Raw genomic sequence first — 17,771 nt, 5'->3', positions numbered from 1 at the left:
AGCCAGAAGATGCGTTCCAACCCGTGCAGATCCCGGCGTGCTACATACGGCATGCCATGCACCGACGATTCTTTGCACACCTCCTCTAGCCAGTTCAAATCCTCACTGCGCTTCTCCACATCCTCAACTTGGAGCCGCCAACTGGCCTTGTGCCTCTCCATGCACTGACTAACCATTGCGTACTGAATATCCTTGCATGTGTAGCGCTGGCTTTTAAATAGATTCGAGACAGCCGAGTTCTGTTGATGATGCGCTCCACTTATTTGCCGACCTGCAAATGTCATCACATATCTGCATTTGTTAATCAACGCTGCTAATGGTATTCTCTTGTAGTCTAAATTTCTTCAAACATGCATTATTAATTACCCAACAGCAAACTTATTTTGCCAACGACAAACGAAGAGGGATTTTTGAATTTGAAAATGTAAATGAAGGAAAAAAATCAATTTATAGCCCAAATTGTTTTCGAGTTTTCGAGCTTAACGTCTTGTAAGCCCAAATATGTAAATGGAATGTGAACAATACATTTTATGAATACAAATTCATATATTAATTAGATAATTTTCATGCAAATGCCCAAATTAGTTTCACACTCAATTCATTAGTTAATTAATTAACCAATTTGGAAACAAGTTGGCATTTGCATTGTCTACATTAAAATTGGGCCATCATTTGCAGCACAAGGTTGAGTCTACCGGTTATGAATTTTCTGATAAGTGAAAATGAACCAAGAAAAGCCTCAAAACCAAAACTAATTTCACTAACGTTATAAAATGCAATGCGTTTTTAAAATAATGTTGATAGAATTTTAAATATGTAGCATTCAGGTGCCCGGCTAGCTCAGTCGGTAGAGCATGAGACTCTTAATCTCAGGGTCGTGGGTTCGAGCCCCACGTTGGGCGAAAATTACTTTTTGTTTTGTTGCTCAAAATGCTTTTTGCCATAGCACTTTGATTTAATTTGAGTTATTAAATACAGCTGAGCGGCAACAATTTGTCGTGGATATTTGTGTGGAGACACTCGTGTACAAATAGGCAAATTTATATATGTATATGTATATGTATATGTATATGTAAGGCTAATAATTTGTTATTTATAGCGCTCTGAACGCCTGAACATTGGCAACATGAGGCAGTAGCGAAAATAACAATTACAAACACAACACAAACAGCGCTGACGCAATACTCAATCATTGGTATGACAACATCTCGTTTTTCTCGGACTTGGAAATGGCTAAAAGCCACATTCAAGGCCGCAACTTGGCTGACTGGATGCGGAATGGCACAGCAATGCATACAACAACATTCGTATTTGTATAAAGTTTATTTTTTTGCTTTGTTTTGTTTTATAAAAAGCTTGTTGTGGCTTTTTGCTTTTGTCTTTCGTCCCACTCGATACAGAGTGCACAGGATGTGCGCAGGATGCGAGCCATCAAAACAACTGGCAACTGGAAACTGGCACAAGGCTATGACCATGACGATGACGGACGTTTGATGGTTCCTCTCGTGCCTCCGATAATGTGCTTTAGTAGGCCAGTTAAATAAAAAAAACTAGCAAGCAAAATTTGTAGCTTAAGCTCGTCTTATAAAATAATCGCGGAAAACATTTCTTAAGTCAACATTTTTGAGTTGGGAATTTTCTCCAAATTATCCAAGCAGCAGCTAAACAATCAAGTTCTCCAATCACATTGCAATCTCATTTAGACTGCATATCACGTTGCCTTAGGTGAATGTCATAGATTTTTAAGATCTTTTGTTCGCTTAACACATGAACCACTAAAAAATGTGAACTACAACAATACATGTTGCTCTCTTCTCTGTTTGATCCAGACAATGATTCCCCACCCGCAGCTTGAAATGTGAGGCATGCCAAAAGTGTTTCCTCTTCAGGCGCCACAAACAATGCAAAATTAAATGGTGGGGGGAGGGGAGGAGTTGACAACACCGTTGTCGTTATATTAATTACTTTGCATTATTGTCTAAAACAAGTTGCGGACTGTTGTTGCTCATGCTGCAGTGAGAAGACAGACTGTTGTCGTTTAGCTTGGCATTTTGACATGATGTGCATATGAAATTGTGTGGCGTGATTGAATTGCGACTGAGACTGTGCACTCGTATTTTACATATAACAAGGGGCCACATCCATACTCTATCGGTCCATCGACAGATAGCTTTAAAAACAACAAGCTACAATTGCTGCTTATAATTAGTATGAAATTGCACTCGCCAATTTTTAAGATATACAGAGATAAACTCAACAAGAGTCTCTTACGAGCTGTGTGTGTGAAGGTGTGGCATCATTGCTATTATTATTATTGTTGCTTTCATCACTGTGGCCCACACACAATAATGTGTACTACTATTTATGCATATAGTGTTTGACTGGAGCAGGGATTGACTGCATATTGGCAAGATCAAATTCAATCAGAATTCAATGTCAGGTGAAAGTTCAAACAATATGAAATCATACTAAATCAATCAATTACATTGTTGGATGCTCTCATCAGCGACAAACTTTGCAACTAGTTTGTCGTGTTTGGTTGGGGAGTTTCTTGATCGTATCTCGAATCATGTTAATTCGAAACAAGTTGCAAACGACATGATTGATTAGAACCATTACATTGTGCTGCTAATTAAACATTGCTTATCGTGAAGTTTTGACCTCAATTCGGATTCTATATAAATGGATCGATGGCCACATTGTAGCTATACGTGTTACAAATTTTGTGAAATGTGGACAATATTTTTACTGTTCGGACTGAGTTGTCAGAGTGTCCTGTCGGTCGATTACGAATTTCGTCCTGACGATCCGGATATATTTTCGGACTGCAGGAATCCACCTGGACCTCCTGGATCAACAAATATCAACGGCTTGTTTAATCTGGATGAACTGCAATTGTCCCTGAATGGTGATATGGTTCACTTTGAAGGCAATTTAACAACAGTTTGGGACATACAACCGCAAGATCGCATAGCGGTAAATCATATTACAGATTTTACCAGAACATCCCTTAATTATTGACCGACTAATCGACTCCTCTAGATTAAGGGCACTGTCATGCGTTGGGATCGGGGCGTTTGGGAACCAACGATATTCAGTGTATCCACTGATGACTTTTGCCAAGTCATGTATGATAAGGATCAGTATTGGTACCGGTATTGGACCACACACGTGACGAATGCGGATGAAGTTGGAAGCAAATGTCTATATCTTAAGGGCGTAAGTGAGTATTATCGTAATTGATGTATTTGTGTTTAATTCATTTGATATTGCAGTCCAAATTGATGCATGAGCCCTTTGATATAAATTTGGTGATTTATGGTGTTAATGCCGTCTCAATGCTGGGACGGTATAAGATTGTTGTCACCCTGGATGCATTTGATGATCAGAAGAAAATTAAACGTCCTACCGTTTGCGTTGAGATAAAAGGCGAAATGGAAGAGTTATAAAATCAACGATTTTAGCTATATACATGTATATAAAGAACAGATGTGAATTGCTGTTGCGCACAATATATTCTGCATATGTATATAAAATTTTGTGTGTTTACTGATTATTACAAGCCCTTGGAGACCGGATATAGCAGTCCGATGTTTCGAAGGAGCACACCAATATACATTTTAAGTGAGTTTTGTGCAGATTTCTTAATAAGCAGAAATAGATAGGCCGTATTCCTTTATCTTCTTCCCACTAGGCTAAAGCTTTTCCTTGAGCTATTTTAATTTTTTTTTAATATAATATAATTAAAATAAACAGAAAAGCTCGAACAATGAATAATTAAAGTCAAATAAATATATATATTCTTGATCACTTTGAAAGGGTTCAGGATATAATAGGCTAAAACTATTATAGAGAAAAATCATTAAAAGTGTCCAAGAGTAGAAAAGGGCACATTTGCAACTTTCATGTCAATTTTCTCTAAATACCCTTTGAGCTAAGCTGAAAAAAGAAAAAATTATTAACATTTAAAAATGTTGTTAATACCCTTACGGCATAGAAACTTTGCCGCAAAACAAAAAGCCGTATAAGGAATCAAATTCATACAAATTCAGTGGGATCGGTTCCAAATTTGTTAAATATATAACATGGTTTATCATTCAAAATGCATTTTATGTTTATATTTAATTTAAATCAAAAATACATACATAACAAGTACATACATTTGTACATAAAATAATAACAGACTGCAAAAACCAACCATAGTCTATAAACCAAAATGAAACAACTTTATTTTACATGTATATGTGTATGTATACATACATTATTATTTTTAAATGACTTTAATCCGACGACATTGAAGAAATGGCACTGTCGTCATAATTTTTTGCTGTTAAGGATGGGCCTGACTTAAAAAAATAGTAGACTGTTGTTCTTCTTGACTTCTTGTCTATTATGTTCTTCAGTGATTTATAACAGCTAATGAAAATATGTATTCATGAAGTAAATTCGAGAAATTGACGTTTTAAAAGTTTCTGTTTCCAAATTCAAACGGTTGTATCTTCGCCAATAATAGTCAAAAGTTAGAATTTCTTTCAACATTATGAATCCCTTTTATTTTCTCGAGAAACGCTACGTTCGACGTCAGGATCGTTTTCAAGGAGGATGTTTATTCCTTGTTCGAAATAGGAAAAAGCTTTCGAAAAATTTTTTGATGTTAGCTGTTTGGATACAACAGACTAACTCTGACTCTTCGTCAAATACTGATTCTGCTTGAATGAGTTCCTCTTATGAAAGGGGTTCTCTATTTTTTTGTTGCTATTATAGCGAAATATTTACGGGCGTAAATCGAAAACTTGCCTTAAATGAAGAGGACCGTTGTAGCGAAATGCCGTATAAAGAGCGGCCGTATCGAGATTTGCGTGCATTAGAAAAGTCAGTTTATCCCTTCAATTCTGTGGAAATTCCATGTACAGATACATATTACATTGTTGTATGCGTACTTTGGCGTGTTTGCTGATCGTATCTCGAATCATGTTAATTCGAAACATGTTGCAAAACCTGATTGATGAGAACCGTTACATTGTGCAGCTAATTAAACATTGCTTATCGTGAAGTTTTGACCTCAATTCGGATTCTATATAAATGGATCGATGGCCACATTTTAGCTATACGTGTTACAAATTTTGTGAAATGTGGACAATATTTTTACTGTTTGGATTGAGTTGTCAGAGTGTCCTGTCGGCCAATTACGAATTTCTTCCTGAGGATCCGGATATATTTTCGGACTGCAGGAATCCACCTGGACCTCCTGGAGCAACAAATATCAAAGGCTTGTTTAGTCTGGATGAACTGGAATTATCTCTGATCGGTGATATGGTTCACATTGAAGGCAATTTAACAACAGTTTGGGACATACAGCCGACCGATCGTATATATGTAAATCATATTACATCTCAAACTGAACGTCCTTTAGTTATTCACTGATCGACTCCCTTAGGCTGCTGCCCGTGTCATGCATTGGAATCGGGGCGTTTGGCAATCAACGGTTTTCGATTTGCACACTAAGGACTTGTGCAAAATTTTGTATGATAAGGCTCAGTATTGGTACACTGCTTGGGTCAGACACGTGACAAATGTGGATGAAGTTCGCAGTAAATGCCTATACCTTAAGGATGGCGTAAGTGGGCATTATCGTAGTTGATATTGAACAGTTTTGTGTTTAATTCATTTGAATTTGCAGCTCAAAATCATTCATGAGCCCTTTGATCTGAAAATGGTGTATGAAAACATTCAGGGCGTCAAATTGTATGGGCGCTATAAGATTGTTATCATAATGGAGGCCTTTGAAGAACACAAGAATATTAAACGACCCACTACCGTTTGCGTTGAGATAATAGGCGATGTGAATCGGATATAATGTCAACTCTATTAGTTATGTACTAGTTTATTGATGTTAGTTAGTTAAGAGCTGCATATGTTTTATATTTACTTACATAAATTACATTTGCTTACATTAATACACATATTAAGTGAGTTTTGTCTAGATATCTATGATATGGTGACCCGATCCGACCAGCTTCCACATACGTGAATTAAGACTGTAAAATTATAAAATGTATTAGGAAAATGATTAGATAGTTTGCATATGAACAGACAGACTGATGGACATGATTGATGCTGCTCAAGAATATATATATCTTATGGGATCGCAAAAGTCTCCTTCAACCTTTGCCATGGTATATTATGTATTAAATGCTACATATTTAGCTGGGGCTTAGTGAGACTTATATAATTCGAATATCTAATGTTTTACTAACATAAGTAAGTTATCCTTAAATACTTCTCTCTCTCTCTCTCTCTCTCTCTCTCTCTCTCTCGTGAGGAGTTTATTGCACATTAGTGAAAATAAATTGATCACGCTTTCTCCTTTGTTTCACTTCTTATATATCCATGTCGAACCCACCGTTGGTAAAGGGTATTCGCAATACCCCATTTCTATAATCTCGCATTTGAGACTGTGGCTGTGGCACGCGCTGATGTCAACAGGCGCTCAGCTGTCATTCGAGAGTGGCCTTTGTTGCATGTGAGAAAAGAGTTTTTCAAGCGTTTCGTTTGTTAATGCATATGCATGTTAATGTTGTTGTTGTTGTGGCTGTTGCTGTTGCTTTTGCTTATGCCGCATGTCGCAAGCCGCAATCGTCGACGCGTCGTTTTGGGTTACATGGTTTCACAGTGCCTGCTACTTGTATTGCGTCTGCTGCCAATGTGGCAATGCGATCGTTGCCAGTATTTGTAATCGGTTTAGCATATATACATGCACAGATACATATATTATTCGAATATGGACGGCCAAACTGCCAAATGGTAATTGGTAATTGGCATATGCAAATGTACGGCTGTCAGTTATTAAATTACTTGATGAATGCCACAAATCGTTGCGTCTATTCTCAGCAAAATTCGTTGCGCTTTAATATCGGGGAGCAGTCAGCAGATTTTTAATGCCAACTCATTGAAGAGTTGATCAAAAATGATCAGCCTTCGACCTAAACAATACTTTCATTTTGCATTCGACTATTTGGGCAAAACAGAAGTTATTATTCATCATCAGTGGCAGCTGGGGCAGGCATCATAATCGCATCCAATCAAGGCGTTCATCTTGCAACACTTTCATTTCAAATTCCTTGAAATGTACACTACGCTCAACAATATATTGTAGTGTATATATAAATAATCGCTTTGCAACTTTCTAAAAACAAATCTGTACGAAAAAGGTGCAAATTAGCAGCGCACGATTTTTTTTGTCCAACAGGCAGCAGCAGCAGCAGCAGCAGAAATTATTGCCCCAGGCCAAGCGAATTTGCAACAAAGATGTATGTGTATGCATATAGAAAATCAATTGGTAGAACTCCTTGATGGTCGTTAGTCATAAGCCAGCGACAACTGCTCGCTTTGCATATTGTGCACACAGCACAAGCAACAAAAAAAAAAAAAAAAAAGAATAAATAAAAAACAAGTTGGTAACCCAAAAAGTGCAATGTAGGACGTTGCAGCAGCAGCAGAAGTGGCAGCAACAACAACTGAACCCGTTTGGCCAGCTCCCAGTTGCCATCTCCTATCTTGTGCAGCTAACCCGCTCTAACCAAAGATTCACAGGCATTCACAAATTATCAAACAACAACGTTGAAATTGTGTTGCATGAATGGATGGATGATGGCTGTGAACCAGCTGAGAGCTGTTGAGGCAACTTTGGCGAGGCAACGTTTTTTTTTTCGTTTTGTTTTTCTTTTTTTCTCTGTTAAAACTCGTGTAGGATGTTTTGTAGGCTATTGGAAAGATCAAGAGTTTATAATGTATCTCTGTGTGTGTGTGAGAACTTTTCCAGTTAGTTGTCTGCTGCTTGCAGCCTGCCTCTGGCTGTAGATTGCAACGCCTCTCGCGCTGCCGTTGTTGTTTGTGGCATAAATTGTGGGTTTTTAGGTGTCTCGCACAGTTGCAGTTAAATAGATACATACGAGAACACCCCAGATACAAGATACGTTGCACATTTCACAGCAGCAGCAGCAGCAACAGCAGCAGCTGTAGGCAAACTGGAAAGTGTTGCCTTTTGCACTCGTCACACATTCACAATTTCAAATGGTATTTATTTTTTTTTTTTTTTTTTTTTTTTTTGTCGGGGCTACGACATGAAGCTTCTTAGGTGCTCTTAATTTTGATGAGTTACAGTCTTAGCGCTGAGGAGCCTACTAAATTAAGATTATAAGTAGACAATTCTGGCTCTAATGGGCGCTTTAGCCCAAAATGTGCTTCATTCATAACCGAAAAAGACAAAACAGAAAAAAAGCCGACGCGTTAAAAATGTTGACATGCGAGTTAAAGGCGCAGAGCAGAGAGAGAGAGACAAATTCAGCGCCAAACGCCAACGCCATCAACTTGGTCATAATGTTCGTAATGACAGCCTTGCGTGTGCTTCAATCTCTGAATGTGTGTGCGTGTGCGAGTGTGTATTTGTTGGCCGAACGGAGCTCTGAAGAAAACAACACAACAACACCAATTTTCATTCATAAAATGCCGCCACAAGTCCGCGTCCGCGTCCGAGTACGAGTTCGAATCCGAATTCGAGTTCGAGTCACGTCAGCATAACAACTCATAATGCCTACGCACCAACAACAACCACCCAAAGCACAACTAATCTGAGCCAAAGACGCTTATCAAGTTGTTTTTGTTGTTGTGGTTGTTGTTGCTTCTTTTCGATAACTATTTTACGTCGCCAAAAAGTGGCATGTGGGCTGCGATTTATGCCACGCTTTGTCAATCATACGGCAATCGTCTTTTTTTTTTGGCTTTTTTAATTTTATTTTTTTTGGCTTTAAATAATGCAGTTTCTTATATACTCGTATATATATTTTTCTTTGCAATTCGCCTTGAGCTTTCAATCTGTTTGCCTTGTGCCACTCATATATTTAAATACAGTATTTAATGTATACCCATAACCAATTTACTAAATTTGCTAAAAGCCCACGTTATTTTCAGGGGCGGATATTTTGGATGTAAGAAATCTGAAGAATTCGAATTATGTCTTTTATGAATTTGGTTTTAGACTGCGCAAAGATGTTTGAAGAATATATATATATATGTTTTGGTATTTGCTTTGATTTTGATCTAGGAGTTCTTTTGAAATAGTTAAACAATTGCTTTAGGTAGGGCTAAAAATGTTTTCGTGAGATCAGAAATGATCCTCATCACACCAAGTGCTGCACAAATTACCCTTCCTCTGCATCATTGCAGCTTCTGGTGGTTGGAAAATCTAGTTGCGCGGTTTCAGAATAATCGCATTAACTTGTAGATAATTTCCGAACATTTCAAATCACGTTGTCATTCTCTCAATTGCGATTAACATACAATCGATTGCGGTAGGTCAAGTGATCCATCGGCCACATGGCTGATGCCAAATATGGCGCATCAGACAGCCTGCCGGGGCCATTGACTGACAACAACAACAACAACAATTACGTCGATCCTACCGATGTGCCTCTGCCACATCCAACTTCTTTTGCCGTTGTCATTGTCGTCGTGTTATGAATTATAAACCTTTGCCGCCGCAAGTTGATGTCTACCGGCTTTAATATCGTTGCAGTGCCACTTTGGTTGGTGCCCATTACGTAGAAGTTGCGGTAAAGGCAAACACAACATGAGCAAAACTTACCATGCGATGCTTGTCTGGGTATATTCGTTTCGATAACTCTTCAGCGATCTAGCAAGTTGTATAGTGCAAATTATTCTTAATGTCAGCTGCAGTTCGCTTTGGCATTTATATATCTAAACTGAGTGCTGGAAGTGATTCTCGTAACTTAGTTTTAGACACATTTCAAATACAAGTCCTTGCTCGTGTAATTTTTTTGCAGTGCAGCGTATCTCGTAGTCGTCTTCTTATATAACCACTTTGCATCTGTAGTATTTTATTTTTTATATACCTTTTTGTTTATATTTTTCACAATTGTATGCTATATACCAAGAGAGCGAAAGAGAGAGAGAGCGAGCGAGAGAGAGAGCGAGCGAGCGAGCGAGCGAGAGCGAGAAATAAATGCTTTGCAGAAATAACCGAAATCGATTTCCGTTCATTTTTTGCTGTTGCACCTCTTTCATGCGGCTCAATGCACTCGGCATAGGACTGCGTCACCTCTTTTATGCAATGCTACCTCCCTGCCACCCTACACCCCCCTTCCCCATACATCAGCCTGCCATGTTTGCATTTTGGCTTTTGTTAAATGGATTTTCTCGATTGGCATTTGCGCGAGCCTTTTATTGTGCTTACTTTTGTGCTCGAATGCAAAACGTGAAATCGAAAGCGCATTCAAATTGCAATTCATGCGCTTTTTTGTATTTATTTATTTTTTGGTTGAGCTCTCTGGACCAGTGCCAACGAGACAAACGCATTGAAAGTGTAGACAGTGAATCGATTCTGGTTATTTGAACACTTGGTTGGGCATTTAACTGAGGCACTGTCATCAGTCATAACACTTGCTCGATTTCAATGTCAATTTGCTGGTGTTGTAATTGAAACTGACTAGAAGCACAACGGCAACAACGGCAACAACGGCAACAACGGCAACAACGACAACAACGACAATCACAAAACAAGTGGAGCAATAAATTGGTCATAACGACTTTTTAGTTGCCCGTTGTGCGTCCGTCTGCGTGTATTTACTGTAGTTGTGTGGCTTTCGTGGTCGGAAACCCGTTTTCACTTTTTTTTTATTGACCATTTGGCGCTTCTTTACTTGCGTTTATTCTCAAATTATGTATAAATCTTTGGCTACTTTTTTATGGTGTGTGCACAATTTGCAGGCGTTTGTCTTTTATGGCCTGGCAATGAAACTAGTAAAAACAAAAGCCAAGCACAACGGCAGCAACGACAACCAGCAATAACAATAACAACTACAACTACAACCACAGCTCATGCTGTGCCATGTGGTTTTGACCATATTTCGCATAGGTAACATTTTGCTATTGCTGAGAATACTGCCAACTGGCAGCTGGCTGCTGATCAGCTATTAAATTGCTTAGCTGGCTAACTGCTGGTCGTTGGCCCAATGTTCAATCACTTTCATTCTGCTAACGTGTTGATTGCATTTCGTAAAAAAAGAAGGAATCATAGAAAACTTCATTAACCACGCCACAGGCAGCTGCACAGCAGCCCTTCTCAAGCCAAAGCAGGAGGAGAAGATACTGCAGAATGAAGACCTACTAATTGTTGCTCGCTTATATTTGAAGACTTGTCAAAGCCAAGTTCTCCAACAATCTACGATATATTTGTTGTATTCAAACTTAAATTTCCCTATATATCTATTTAGTTTTAATGAAACTCTAAATCAAATTTAAAAATAAAGTCATTTCTAGTAATTCTTATTCATCTACAAATATTCATGGTGTTAAATTGATTTATTATTTTTTTTTTTAACATTTATTCAATTACATTTTAAATTTAAACTTTACGCTGATTAATAAGAGCATTAAATGCAGCCAATTGAGTTGATTTCGTTTTTCATTGAGTTAAATTGTTGAACACACACATAAAACTGAAAAGTTTTTCATCGGGTTTAATCAAATGCACAGACAACAAAAGTCGCAGTTCAATGAGGTATATATGTATATATATATATATATATATATATTGAGATTGTCATATAACCACATTTCACATTATTCATGTCGTCAGTAACTTTTAATGCATTTACGTTGCCCCCACAAAAGTTTTGACAAGCCAAATTCGCTGGTTGAAAATGTTGAGCTAATTGGCAGGAGCCAAACACGCAACTAAGTATGCTTGACAGGCCATAATAACAAGGAAAACACTCCTTAAAGCCATATCCTTAACTAATTGGAAATATTATGTGATGACTTTAAGGCGGATTCAAATCAAAATGGATTGCTTTGGTAACTCTTATAAAGGTTATATCCGTAATAGCTGACAGATTACATCCCTAAATAAATATAAGTCTTGAAGACATATTATTGTGTTATTTCAAATCAATACGCCTTATTGAAAGCTTTGCATCTTTTATTATTTTGCCAATTTCTTGTCCCTTATTCTATTCTATTATTATTTTTTTTTTTTGGTTATAGCTGCAGCCAACCTTTTTCTATTTACGATTGGCCAACACGTACGCACATTTGTCAAGTCTGTTGCGTGTTTGGGGTGTGTGTGTGTGTGTGTGTGTGGGTGTGGATGTATGTGTTGACTTAGATGCCCCAATAAAATAGACATTTGCCTTTGAGCAGCTGTTTATTGCATATTTTGGAACACATTTGCTGAGTTCTTATTGATTTCTATACCGTGTAGCTATTAAATAGCTACGAGGCGTAATGATAAATTCATGTATCATATTAAAGAAGCTGAGCTATGGATAAATGTGACTGTGCCACTTGGTACAGGGTATCTGCCAATTGATAACACTTGATTGGAGAATTGTTATTGTTTGTCGAGGGCCACAGAAAAAATAAAAAAAGAAACGATTTCGCATTGTTATTTGTTGCTTAGATACATTTATATTTGTGCATGTCAACTAATGTCAATTCATGTTGAACAAGTATTTTTAATTTTATTATTGCCACAATTGATAGTACACACAATGTTAATACAAATTTGCCATACTCTTTTTTATTTGCAGAACACTTCGCCACTGTGGGATGATTTTGTGGCCAAGGCGAGTAAACTGCACACATGCCTGCGGTAAGTCTGAAAATTCCATTAGAAATTAGAATTGAATTGTTTAAACAAATTTGAAAATTTGAAACGATTGCGAAAACCTTGCATCAGAATAAAATATACAAATGAATCGTAAACAAAAGTCGGACTAATTTGAGAGTGCCTAAAACTGTTTTTTATGCCAGCCATTTCCTTTCACAGTCTATGATTATTTTCTGGCTGTCTCAACCACCGACGCGGCGTGTGCGTCTTTGTTTATAGTTTTCATTTTGTTTTAGAGTGTGTGTGTGTGTGTGTGTGTGTGCGAGAGTGTGTTTTTTATGCTCAGTCTTGGCCCCAATTTGTGACGCCAGCGGCAGTGTCAGTCTGGGTAATGTGCAACACTATACTATATACATACGTATGTATTTATGTATACATAAGTAGTGCATTAATCATGCATCTTGAGAAGTCTGTTGTTATTGTTTTTTCTTTTTTTTTTTTTGCTTTTTGGCAGAGCAAAAGAAATTCTGAGCCAAGTGTTTGCCCAATGCGCTTGACACAAATACGCACCCCGCTTGACGGCGCCCCTCTTTCTGCGTGTCTCTCTGTACACTCCGGAGAGCAGACAGGTCGTAGTCTGAAAGTAGCCCAGCCTCTTGATCATCATCTTCATCAGCTGCTCTGCTGCTCTGGGTGCAGTCGCCTCTCAATTGCTCTTTAGACTGGCCTGCCTGTCTCTCTGTCTCTCTGTCTGCCTCTGCCATTTTCAATTGAAATGTCGCCCACGGCCAATAAAGTTTTGTTGCAAAGATTATTAGATTTGTAGCCATGTAGCCTGCCGCCGCACTATAATCATTTGGCATTTTTATTTTTGTTGGCATATTTTTTTACATCTTTATACCTATAATCTGTTATTTCTGTTTGCTCTTCTTTTATTTTTATAGCGCTGCTATTCAGGCAATTGCCGCCTATTTGGATGCCTTCCAAAAGATCGCCGACGCGGCCACCAATTCCAGAGGTAAGTTCAAAAGTCGTAAACATAAAGCAAACTTGACCGCCGCCGCCTCATGCCCCTTTTGTAGTTGCCTCTTCTGTACAAATGAAGCACATTTTGTAGTTGTACAATGTACATCCATCTATTCTTAATGCGTATTTGTTAGAGAGTCGACGCTGGCGGCGTCAACGTCGGTCATCGATCTGATTTTACACATTTCACGCCTGCCTGCCTGCCTGCCTGCCTGCCGACCTGTCTCTTTCCCCGATTCGGGCTCTATTTGGTGCTCACGCATTTCAGCGTTTGCTATTTATATTTATTTATTGGCTGGCCTCTCTCGACGGCCGATGGACTTCACGCTCAGCTCTGATTATGCAATGTTGCTCACCTGGGCGGATAACAACAACAACAACTTCTTTGACAAGAATAGCAATCGGGAACGGGAAGCCACTACTTGGTTTGGCTTTTATTTCTTCTATTTATCTTTAACTCTCTGTTGACTGTGGGCAGTAATAGAACCGCCAACTTCAACAGAGATCAAAGACCACAACGGAGACAACACGTATTTATCTACTGCATTCAAGTAGTTGCAGTTGACATTGTTTTAGTTACAGTTAGTTACTAAATCGCAATTTAAACATACAAGAATTAAGAATTCATCTTAGCTATATATTTTGCAGTGAATTGGCAATTTTTGTCACAGATTTTGCCCAAATTTAAATATCATCTTCGTCTTTTTTTTCTTGTTATTATTGTTAAATAATTAAGTACTGTATTCGCTTGTCGAAATGAAATTATTATTGAATTTATGAATTCGATTGTCTTTTGTATTCCACTGATTTTTTGTGGGAATATCAATTTGAACTTTGTAGCATAATGAAATTTGCATATATTTCTTACAACTCCCATGTCGCTTCATTATTTATCTATTATCTCTTGGTCTGTGCTTGTATCTACCGCTCTGTATCCCTGTTTGCATTTGCGCTGACTGTCTGTGCTTGTTGCCTCATTTGCATTTATTGATCGAGTGCCACGTCTGGCGTTTGCATATTCGCTTGCACAAAAAGTTGCCGCCTGAATCCTCATATGGCCCACCGGCCATATCCTCAAGTAGCCACCATTTGTGCCACCCTTTTTGAGTACTGTCTGCTCTGTACATTTGCACTTACTAAATGGTTTCATTAGTTTTAGTGGTTACTTGGACTAAGCATGTTGCCTATTGGGTTCGTCTGTGCTCGGTCAAGCAGCGCTGGCAGGACAAGTGTCAATTGTCCATTTGCGCACGAGGGTGAAACTCAATAATTTGCACATGCTTTTGCGTCTTCCATTAGGTGGTTGAATTCAAGCTTTGACTGGTGGCAGGCAACATTTTTTTCCTTTTTATTTTGTTTTGTTTTGGGGGTTCTTTTATTCAATTAACTTGGATTTGGGGGCGTCCATAAAGTGCTTTATGTGGGATTTGCCTTAAGTACCATTTCATGGGCGAGCAGAAATCAATAGGATAATGGCAACATTCACTGCGATAATTAGATTTGGGTTAGCTTGCGGAGTGTGGTAGTTAGGAGGAGGAGCAGGAGCAGGAGCAGGAGGAGGAGTAGCGTGTACAGATTATTAACTGCTGCTGGCTGGTGCTGCTGCTGCTGTCAGTTGGCTGATAGGCAGCTGCCCAAAGCGTAGCAGTAGCTGACATAATGGGCACACACGAGACCGGTTGTTGACCGACTTCCCAAGAAACCGAATTCCGTGTGGCATGCAATGAGCCAGCCTCAAATTGAACAGACAGCATGGCGTGCAATTGCAACGTATTGGCCTGGTCATACTCCCAAGACAACCACGACAACGACAACGACAACTACGACAACGATGCATTTCCGTAATTAATCATGTTGTTTGGTGCTCTCTGGTTTTTTTTTGCAGGTGCATCCAAGGAGATTGGCACCGCTTTGACGCGCGTCTGCCTGCGCCACAAGGCGGTCGAGACGCGCCTGAAGACGTTCACCAGCGCCATTATGGATTGTCTGGTGCAGCCGCTGCAGGATAAGATTGAGGACTGGAAACGCACCGTGGCCACCATTGACAAGGATCATGCCAAAGAGTATAAGCGCTGTCGCAGCGAACTAAAGAAGCGTTCCAGCGACACGCTGCGTCTGCAGAAGAAGGCCCGCAAGGGCCAAACGGACAACAGTCTCCAATCGCTGATGGACTCACACATGCAGGATGTCACCCTGCGACGCGCCGAGCTCGAGGAGGTCGAGAAGAAGTCACTGCGCGCTGTCATGGTCGAGGAGCGTCTGCGCTTCTGCAGCTTTGTCCACATGCTGCAGCCGGTGGTGCACGAAGAATGCGAGGTCATTTCCGAGCTGGGACACCTGCAGGTGAGTCTTATTCAAGTTAGTTGATCAGTTTGTATCTGACTAAAGCAAATCATTTTCCATAATTTCTAGGAGGCGATGCAGTCCATCGCTTTGGTCACCAAGGAGCCAAGCGTACTGCCACCGGCCTCTGAGGAGCTTATTCACGATGCTAAGGCAAGCATTAATCTCTATCCGGAGTCGCCGGGCGGCGGTTCTGGCTCCCAGGGCGGCGGCTGCTCCAATTCGCTGGGCTCTCGCAAAAGCTCTGTCTGCTCCATTAGCAGCATGAATAGCAGTGGTTCCAGCAACTCGCCGGGTCACCATCACTATCCGCGCTCACTGTCGCAGGTTCGTGCTGTCGGTCTGACTGCTAAAACACCAACTATGCAACAAAATTAGCTCTGAACAATTGGACACTTTAACACCTTTGTTAAATTGTGCTATACTCAAATGATTGTAAACTCATATTTAATTGTAATCCTGTGCATAGATAGAGCATAATATATTTGTACAAGATATTTAGCTAACAAAGTGTGTCGCTAACTCAACTCTATTCAGTTCATTGTTAATAGTTAAAAGCTTTGCTTAATGCATAAATATTTAACTCTAATCATATTGCAAAGAGAACATTATAAAACCAAATCGTGACCAATCTTTTAGAGCATTCTGCTGCATAGCGTAAATTTCAGTTGTATTTTTAGTTGTATATATATATAGTTATGTATTTTAACTGGCATTTGTGTGTATGTGTGTTATGTGTGTGTGTTTGCTTGTTGTTGTTGCCTGTTTTGCCATTTTGGGTTTTCATCTCAACAACGTTCTTTTTTGTCTTTTGTGTTTTTGTTTTTAGTTTGTAACGCCCGCAATTCGCTTGAAACCTGGTGAATCCAGTGATAGTGGCTTTTGCTCATCGCCAGCGCTAACAACACAGGTTTTCATTATTTTTTATTTATTTAATTCAATTCAATTCAATTCAATTCAATTACTTTAATATGTGTTTTTGTGCTGAAAACTTTCTCGAATGTATTTTAAATGAATTGTCTCGTAATTGATAAAAATGTTTCCCCTCTTTGTCAAAGGCTTCGAATGCGACAAATCAGACGCATGCCGTCTCCACTTGGCCGCCACATTCCCAGGACGTGGTGGATACGTTGCCGCCGACTGCCGATCGTCCGCACACGATTTCGACAACATATGAGAAGGGACATCAGCGTCCACCGCTCACTGTATACACGTTCCAGAATCCCGAGACTATACCCGAGTCCAGCAGCAGTGGTAGCCTCAACCCAGCAACGGTTGCTGCCAACCAACCAACCAACACGAACAGCAACAGCAACACCAATGGCTCCGCCACGAACTCGGGCCAGAATACGCCGGCCACACAGAAATCGCCGGCAGCTTCGCTCAGTCGTCCGCCTCTGCCAGTTGTAAGTATCGCCTGAAGCATGCCTCTAATTTTGATTCTAGTGCTTAAGTTGTTTCTCGTTCACGTTTGCTGTGGCAACCAAACAAAACAAATCGAAACCAAATCAAACCAAACCAATCTAGAAGCCGGCACATGTGGTAAGTGGCAGCGTAGACACTCATTGCGCAATCATTTGCATGCGCTCATCCCTGCCCGCCCAACCGCTCAACCACCAATTAAAGCTAGTCTCTTCTCAGCCAGAGTCAACATCGCCTTCATCTCCAAGTAGCCCTTGATTTTGTATACCCTTGCAGAGTGTATATTTGAATTTAGATCTACTACATCTATTTTTACGATTATATATGTATTTTTTGATTAAGATCATTATAT

General features: G+C 39.4%; 3 protein-coding genes and 1 non-coding gene across 25 annotated transcripts in view; all 4 read left to right on the top strand.

The window, feature by feature from the left end:
- The window catches only part of LOC6559255 (putative uncharacterized protein DDB_G0271606), a 45,929-nt gene that overhangs the window by 18,341 nt on the left and 9,817 nt on the right, over positions 1-17,771 (top strand). For 18 of the 22 annotated variants that reach the window (XM_043214316.1, XM_043214315.1, XM_043214322.1 and 15 more), the window contains exons 3-9: positions 12,609-12,670; positions 13,573-13,646; positions 15,540-15,997; positions 16,067-16,324; positions 16,827-16,907; positions 17,056-17,403; positions 17,525-17,539. In XM_043214316.1, the coding sequence (XP_043070251.1) occupies positions 12,609-12,670; positions 13,573-13,646; positions 15,540-15,997; positions 16,067-16,324; positions 16,827-16,907; positions 17,056-17,403; positions 17,525-17,539 (1,296 nt within the window). The remainder of the gene's footprint in view (positions 1-12,608; positions 12,671-13,572; positions 13,647-15,539; positions 15,998-16,066; positions 16,325-16,826; positions 16,908-17,055; positions 17,404-17,524; positions 17,540-17,771) is intronic. The other 4 variants (XM_032734953.1, XM_043214314.1, XM_043214317.1 and 1 more) reach the window with 3 other exon arrangements.
- Positions 830-902, top strand: Trnak-cuu. Its single transcript has one exon. It is a non-coding gene; the product is annotated as a tRNA-Lys (tRNA).
- LOC6560262 lies at positions 2,560-3,536 on the top strand. Its single transcript, XM_001987582.2, has 3 exons — positions 2,560-2,976; positions 3,043-3,219; positions 3,276-3,536. The coding sequence occupies exons 1-3, from the start codon at positions 2,683-2,685 to the stop codon at positions 3,447-3,449; spliced, it is 645 nt and encodes a 214-aa protein (XP_001987618.2). The 5' UTR covers positions 2,560-2,682; the 3' UTR covers positions 3,450-3,536.
- Positions 4,994-5,947, top strand: LOC116805064. The gene is made up of 3 exons (XM_032734956.1): positions 4,994-5,376; positions 5,438-5,617; positions 5,681-5,947. The coding sequence occupies exons 1-3, from the start codon at positions 5,083-5,085 to the stop codon at positions 5,855-5,857; spliced, it is 651 nt and encodes a 216-aa protein (XP_032590847.1). The 5' UTR covers positions 4,994-5,082; the 3' UTR covers positions 5,858-5,947.

Source organism: Drosophila grimshawi, unplaced genomic scaffold (genome assembly GCF_018153295.1).
Source record: "Drosophila grimshawi isolate 15287-2541.00 unplaced genomic scaffold, ASM1815329v1 contig_1369, whole genome shotgun sequence".
NCBI classification, from domain to species: Eukaryota; Metazoa; Arthropoda; class Insecta; order Diptera; family Drosophilidae; genus Drosophila; species Drosophila grimshawi.
The sequence above is the reverse complement of the archived record's forward strand: the minus strand, read 5'-3'. Positions and strand labels throughout refer to the sequence as shown.

Coding starts and splice junctions, on each gene's coding strand:
- LOC6560262 (XM_001987582.2), top strand. CDS start 2,683: ATGGATCGATGGCCACATTGTAGCTATACGTGTTACAAATTTTGTGAA. Junction 2,977..3,042: donor AACCGCAAGATCGCATAGCG/GTAAATCATATT, acceptor CGACTCCTCTAG/ATTAAGGGCACTGTCATGCG. Junction 3,220..3,275: donor AATGTCTATATCTTAAGGGC/GTAAGTGAGTAT, acceptor TTGATATTGCAG/TCCAAATTGATGCATGAGCC.
- LOC116805064 (XM_032734956.1), top strand. CDS start 5,083: ATGGATCGATGGCCACATTTTAGCTATACGTGTTACAAATTTTGTGAA. Junction 5,377..5,437: donor AGCCGACCGATCGTATATAT/GTAAATCATATT, acceptor CGACTCCCTTAG/GCTGCTGCCCGTGTCATGCA. Junction 5,618..5,680: donor GCCTATACCTTAAGGATGGC/GTAAGTGGGCAT, acceptor TTGAATTTGCAG/CTCAAAATCATTCATGAGCC.